Source organism: Cariama cristata, unplaced genomic scaffold (assembly GCF_000690535.1).
Source record: "Cariama cristata isolate BGI_N322 unplaced genomic scaffold, ASM69053v1 scaffold24700, whole genome shotgun sequence".
Classification (NCBI taxonomy): Eukaryota; Metazoa; Chordata; class Aves; order Cariamiformes; family Cariamidae; genus Cariama; species Cariama cristata.
In genome coordinates this window covers 1-7,356 of record NW_009595614.1, presented here as the reverse complement: position 1 = coordinate 7,356, position 7,356 = coordinate 1, and the positions used below count along the sequence as shown (strand labels likewise).

Genomic DNA, 7,356 nt, shown 5'->3' with positions numbered 1-7,356 from the left:
CCTGGACCAAGGAAGCGGCCGCCCCCCCAGGGCCTTCAGAACGTATGGGCTGGATGGAAAGCAGCTTGTCACAGAAAGTTCTTCCTTTATATAAAGACTGCATAAAGTACAAGTACATACAGCAAGGTGGTAGTTTTCTGGAAATTTCAAGAGGAAAACAAGAATGGGAGGTTTTGAGAAACATTTGCTGCTTTTCCAGAGAGGTATGTGCTCAGAGGATGCTGAATTTAACTCTTTCTCCATTCTCATTCATTAAATCTAATGAAATTCAGCTAAAATCACTTGAGACTTGACACCAGAGTGAAAGGAGACCATTACATTTCTTCTCTTCAAAGCAAACCCAAACACACAGCCAGCACTTTCTGTATCAAGCCCATCAGTCCGCTCTTTAAACCTGTCTATTGAAATGGTGATGCTTTCATACCATGACCAGGCAAGCAATGGAGAGCCTGCCAGCACCTGAGAAAAGTTCTTCTAATGATGAGTTTCCCACAATTAAATCTTACTTCTATACACTGAATTCCTCATTTCAGCTTCCCACTAGTGGATTACACTGTGCATCCTTCTCCTTAGTCGTATCTGTAAATCCCCAGCGTTATCTCTTGAAATAAACAATTGATAAAATTGCCGCAAAGATAATTGCAAAGGGCAGAGTGATCAAAAGTGGAAATGGTGAACAACCCGAAGACCCCCTTTTGGTTAAAACAGAGCCCATACTATGAGACAAGTAGGAACCTTCTGGAGTGCAGAAAACGCAATCAAGGAGGGGGAAAAAAATTTGGCCTAGTAATGGCTGGCATGCTAACACCATAACACTAAAATATTATACAAATAAAAAACAAACTGTGGAGTTACTTTTTTGGAGTTTTTTGTTTGGGGGCATAGAGTTCAAAATAGATGATCTCTTCAGCAATTTTGCTGTTATCTGTTTGTATTTGAGCAGAACTGAACTTCACTATTCAAAACTTTTGTTTGACAGTTTCTCTATATAGTCTGATCTACCTATCAAATGCTTTTTATTTACCATTTTAATTATAAGCTTTTCATAGATTTAGAAAATGAAGGTGCAGGAAGATTTAGGGCTTTGTAGATTTCATGGCCAAAAGAGACCATCATCAATCAGCTAGCCTGAGCTCTCACAGTCAGGATTTCCCAGTTCTGTCCAAGGTGATTTGGCAGGTGAAAAGCAATGATTTCCACACACCAGCTGATATTCTGACACTTAATCACATCTCAGCTGCTGCTGCTCCCCTGGTAGAATCTGCTAAATAATTCATTCCCTCTTTTCACCTAGTTTTTCATATACTTCAAAGGAGTTTTGATTTTCTTTCCCTTGTATATTGTATATTTGCCCTTTGTTTCAACCTCCCCTTGAGATGCTTTATCATAAGGCTCAGACTGGAGACAGTATTTTTAAATTTTTTTATTTTTTTTTTTTCATTTCCAAAATCCCTTCCCAGGTGCTAAAGAATCTTCTATTTTTCCGGGCAGTGCAGGATTGTGGGTAAACAATTACAGCTTGCCTTCTTCTGAGCACAAATCAATTATAATTGACTTGGCCCCAATGGGCTGGCAGGACTCATGCTGTCGCTGCACAGAGAGAGGGGGGGCACAGCCACGCATGTGTAGGGCTTGAGGCACTAACCCTTCCCTCTCTAATGGGAAAACTCAAGAGAAACCTCAAGCCCTGCCACCTGGTTCAGTAGGATGGCTAAAGCACACTGGAGGAAGGCAACCACTGCTACCAACTCCTGCTTTTCTCCCGTAGAAGTGAAGCATTCATCGGGGAATGATGGAGTCAGGGAGGGAGGAGCAAGTTTTCCTTCCCTAGTTGAGGATATGCCATCTTCTTGCTCTGAAGGGTTACTCTGCCCTTCCACCAGTGCATTAGCATTTTCCAGGCTGGAAGGAAGCTGTGCTTCTGAAGCTCAGGCTATAATTGGAAAAGTTTGCCAGGACAGACCTAATGAGAACACCGCTAGTACCAGCAAACGATGCCACGCCTGAAGTGGTTTAATTCAGTCCACTGGGCAACACAGCCACAGCGACAACAGGACTTTTTATAAGTGAATGAACACCATTCAAAAATGTTATTTTATTTCAGAAGTCTCTTGTGCTTCATCAACACAAATAGAACCACAAACACTGCAAAGAGACCTGTTCTCAGCCCCTTCCAAGCCTTGCTGCACCTTAGAATCATAGAATCATTATGGTTGGAAGATACCTCAAAGATCATCAAGTCCAACCGTACACCTGATGCCACCCTGTCCACTAAACCATGTCTTGAAGTGCCACATCTAAACGTTTTTTGAACATCTCCAGGGACGATGACTCCCCCACCTCCCTAGAGAGCCTGTTCCAATGCCTAACAACTCTAACAGTGAAGAAGTTCTTTCTAATGTCCAGCCTGAACCTCCCCTGGCGCAACTTGAGACCATTTCCTCTTGTCCTATTGCTAGTTACCGGGGAGAAGAGCCCAATCCCCACCTCACTACAACCTCCTTTCAGGTAGTTGTAGAGGGCGATCAGGTCTCCCCTCAGCCTCCTCTTCTCCAGACCTTCACACAGAGATAGCAGCCGTCCTACCCACCTCCTGTGCACAGGCAAACCGAGGGAGCAAAAGAGCAGCCAGCACTGTAAAACGAGTTTTCACCCCCTACTCAGGCACAGCCTTGACCAGAGTGCAACTTCCAGAAAGCTAAGCAGGAACTCTGAGTCCTTCCCATGATAAAAACCAGACCGCCTGGGGCTGGAAACCGGACGCTCATGTTTAGCTCCCCGGATCGGAAGCCGTAAGTCAAACTGACTTGCACAGAGCCGCACTCCACCAGTGACACAGACGAGACCCGGGGATGCCCTGCAGCCCCTGACACGCTGCTACCCCCACCCACAGGGAACAGGGATCCTTTCTCCTCCATCAGGGAGGGCCAGAGCCTTTCCTCCCCCAGCACTTAATGCCCCTGTTCACGAAATTAATAACCAGGGTAACACTGGGGCTAGACCAGAAAGAGTTAATGGGGTTATGAAGGGTTTTGCTGGCCTATTTTCCAGGCAGGCACCCTTTAATCTCCTTTGGAAACACCTTCACACAAAGGCTGGTACAGCAGCTCAGCTGGAGCCAGGATTTAACGTGGAAGAACTTGTCCCAAAGAGATTAAAAGCAGCAGTCAGGCGCTGACCCTCTCGTCAGACAGGCAGGAATTTCTCACTGGGGATGGGGAGGCGAGGAAGGCGGCTGGGTCCCGAGGACTGTTGCTGCAGCATGCCATGGCTCCCGCCATCCACAGACCCTGCATGTTTCCCAGGGAAGCTGGAGCAAGCATGTCAGGAGCAGGGCTCATCCCCACAAGCTGCCGCCATGGTGCAGAGTGGCACACCACGCATCGGCTGCCTCCACAGCAGAGCAATCTCCCCAAGAAAGCAGAGGGACTGCTGGCAGCACTTGTGATGAAGGGTTAAATCCCGCTGCCCATACCTCTTGGCAACTCAGACTGAACTAAGACTAGAAAATATGGTAACAGCACAGGCGAAAGCTGAGGGCAAGAGAGTGTGGGGACCGTCAGAGTATGCATCAATATCACAGCCTGGCATTATGCCCACAGAGGGGAAAAAGAGGAAATGTAAAGAAGAAATTGGAAGAAAGAGACTAAGAAAAGACGGGAGAGAGGACAGTCACAGGCATCCATGCAAGTACAGCTCAGCCATTCGGTGCTCCCTCCACCTTACCTGGGGGTCCCCAAGGCGACTGAGGTCTGGATAAAGGTAAAAGAGGATTCCCTGGGATGCCCCGGGCAGGGAGACTCCCCTGATCAGCAGAACGATGAGCATGAGGTATGGGAACGTGGCTGTGAAATACACCACCTGGGAGGAGGACAAAGGGACAAGCATGAGTGAGCAGCATGGGCCAGAGCACACAGCACTGGCCGGCAGCATGGCACCGACCCCCGGGCTGGGGGAGAAGGGCAGCGGCAAGGGGTGGGTCAGGCTGCCTCACCAAGCACCTTGCTGTCACCTGCAGTAGAAAGAAATGCATTTTAAAATGCACCCAGGAAATTTGTGATGTGCCATAGCATGTCTGAGGCCAGAGAAAACCTTCCTAGTCCTAAGAGCAACCCAGACCTGAGCCAGGCTGTCACCAGGTTGGAGTCAGAGCAGCTCCACTGAAGCCAGTGGTGTAATATCTACGTGCATCAGAGGACGGGCTGCCCCCAGTATCCATCTGCACTTCCCTGCCCCAAATAGAGTCTGAGTCACACACAGAAAGTCTCTTCACAGCAGCATTTAGTGGCAAGGATGAAGGGGTGTGCAGATAAGAAATACACCCTGAAACGTGATTGCTACCAAAGGACTGCCAGGGAAAACACGGGGGGTCCCCCACTCAGGGCTGGCACTGGCAACTGGCTCGTGCCCACCGCTCCCCACTGGAGTGACTTGCAGCTGCTGCCCCTGCCCGACCCCTGTTCAAATACCCAACATGGGCATTTCAGGCAGAGCAGGGCAGCACATCTCAGACTTTCCACCAAGGACGCAGATCCAAACAGGACCTTTAACCTGTGTCCTCTTGCTTTATACGCCCCTAGCCCCACGAGCAATGCAGATGTGCTCAGGTAGGGTTGAAATCCCTTCCTCTAGCAAAGCAGCTACGTCCCTTGGGGGAATGCTGTAGACCAGTATCAGCTAATCCTTTCAAGAACTCCACGTCTGGTAAATGTAACACTCAGTTTGGGGATTACCAGGGTACTTTCAGGACTGTTCAGGCTAACTGCTGTAGCGTGCGACACCACCACCACATTGTAGTCTGTGTTTCCCACACAAACTGATATAAAAGGCTTATGCAGCCTCCCCAGCAATTCAAGTAGTGTCATTAATTCCTTCGTATTGCTCCCGCACCTTCAAGACTTACTGACCACCTTGAAAAGAAGTTGTTTGGTCCGTTGTATCATGCTAGGCCAAAAAAGAAATGTTGCTCCTTCAGGTTTTTCCTGTGTGGACATGCTGAGTGAGGATTCACATCAGCACGCTTCACCTGAATGCTACCCTACAGCTCTTTTCTCAGCTTCAGTAGTTATGCACCAGAGAGATAAAGCTCATCTCTGGAGGAACTGCACAATATAATGATGTGTAAATGATCTATTTCTCACACCTGCCCATCTATCCAGAATGAGTTGTTTCAAAATGCACCTAAAGCCCACCATCCTTGAGTGGGGGTCGCAGGCTCTGCCACAGCTATAGCAGTTTCTGCATTAGAGGAGGTGCTACTAAGAACAGGCATATGATTTCCCTGGACAGTACAACCCCTTTCGCTCTGCCCCTGGGTAATCCTTATGATCCGAGTAGTGATTCAAAAAAGAGATTTTTTCTGGATCCACTTTGATGTACTCTACCTGAATAAAGCAACATCCAAAGCATCTGATGCTGCAATGCGAGTCCTCTAAGTCAAAATACACACTCTTCAGTGATTCAGTTTTGTAATGCAGAAGGACAGAAGGGTTTGAGAGATATCCCATCCTTGAAAAACCACACTACTAGATTATCAACTGTCTGCAGCTCCAGATTTTCTATGCATTTCATATGCCCTGCTCTATATATCACGGCAGTCTTGGGTAATGCCACAGGGGTCAGTCAAAAACATGTCGTTGCTGGGGCTCATGATTGTCTGAGATTTCTGTGTGAGCAGATCCATCCCTGTCCCTCCGAACCTGCATCCCGAACATTGAAGGAACCCAGGGACAGCATCCTTCAACACAGGCAAACACCACCATTCATTTCATTCTCGAATTCTCAAGGAGTCTCTGATTTAGGGCTTTTCAGTGACAGTTAATCAAATCTGCAGGTCCTGCAAGTTTAACAATCATCCCTGTATTTACCACACAACCAAATTCTTCCTTCAGGAAATGACAGGATGCAAGTCTAATGTTTCTCAGCTCATGAAAGCAAGATTAAAAACAAAAATCATAAAAATAACCTATTGCCTTTGAATCCTAGTGCATGTTCTTCCAAGATGCCAGGTTGCACATTCTTGGCCGGATCTCTAAATAACATCGGTTTTAGGAGCTCAGAATACAAACTGGTAGTTGTCTGGCATATGATTTGGATTCACATTTTGGTAACGTCCTATGTGCTTTACAGCCTGTGTGAACTAGCGTGTTAAGCTTTTCACTTAACAGTCATTCACATCTGCACTGAGACCAGAGGCCTGAATTTGGAGAATGTTTTGCTGGATTAAGAGTGCCAAACTTTTATCTAACAACATGAACATCTGGATCCAATGAGATATTACACAGTGCTTGGCTCAGACCCAGTCTTTTTATTTCTCGGACATTGTTAGCACTAACTACATCGCTAGGAACCTTGCCGGGATCAGTGTGATCATTCTGTCACACACTGGTCAACAACATCCAGGGGTTTATTTGAATCTGATCCACATGCCTCAGCAAAGTGGTTCCATCTGTGACAACCTCCTGCATCTGCGAGTGCTCCTCAGGGATGGGCAGTCCCCGTGTTGGAGGATGTGAACCACTGCTGCTGTTCTGAGTAGGGTGATTTCAGCTCATGGCATTTGCCTCTCCACAGGCAAATCACTAGAACTATGGTATATGTTTTCCCCAGTGGGATTGTATTCCCACAGCCATCATTTTAGTTGGATTATTAAATATGCAGAGGGTTGATAAACCTATGGACACTGTTGCTTTACTGAAAGAAGGTTTCTGTCTTAGAGATGATAAGGTCTTACCATCGCTAGTCCTTTTTGCTAAAAAGCACTTGCATTTAATCTAGAATTTGTATCTAAAATAGATTGAATTTGTTCTCAGCACTTCCCACACTATGTTTGCTGTATCTTAGTATCACATTTGCTGTTATTAGACTGCTTCTGCTTTCTTTTACCAGGCCACCACAGCAAGCAGTTGCTCTTTTCTTCTAATTTTACTCCATGGAAACCAGAAAATATCATCTCTGCAAGCTGCTTTATTTCCCTGTCATGTTTCATAACCCCAGACCATTTTGGAAGCAGGAGAAACTGCTAACATCCATGCCATCAACTTGATGGAAATGGATGCAGCTAAAATTCACACCCCATCACACATGATGTCTTGTTCAAATCGTGCAGAGAAGACACCATTTAGATAGCATACTAAAACCTTTTCATTTCCATCTGTTCTTGCTGGCTCCAGACAAATCTGGCTGGGAATGGGTCAGGAGGCAGTAGCAGAAACTAAGTAATGGGGTCAGTGCAAATGACAGTGGGACAGTGGCACACTCTGCAACAGAGGGAGCATGCGATGGAGCTGGACAGTCATACCAGCCCTTCCCAGAAACATTCAAAGAAATACCTCTGTGGTGACCCGGGCGGGCGGG

The 7,356-nt window shown here is 46.7% G+C and overlaps 1 protein-coding gene across 1 annotated transcript in view; it reads right to left on the bottom strand.

The window, feature by feature from the left end:
- Positions 1–3,949, bottom strand: part of LOC104163699 (sodium- and chloride-dependent GABA transporter 2-like) — a gene marked incomplete at its 5' end in the record, with an annotated part of 18,840 nt that extends 14,891 nt beyond the window's left edge. Inside the window, one exon of the mRNA XM_009702795.1 lies at positions 3,727–3,949. Within this exon, the coding sequence (XP_009701097.1) occupies positions 3,727–3,949 (223 nt within the window). The remainder of the gene's footprint in view (positions 1–3,726) is intronic.
- Between the last annotated feature and the right edge of the window lie 3,407 nt (positions 3,950–7,356).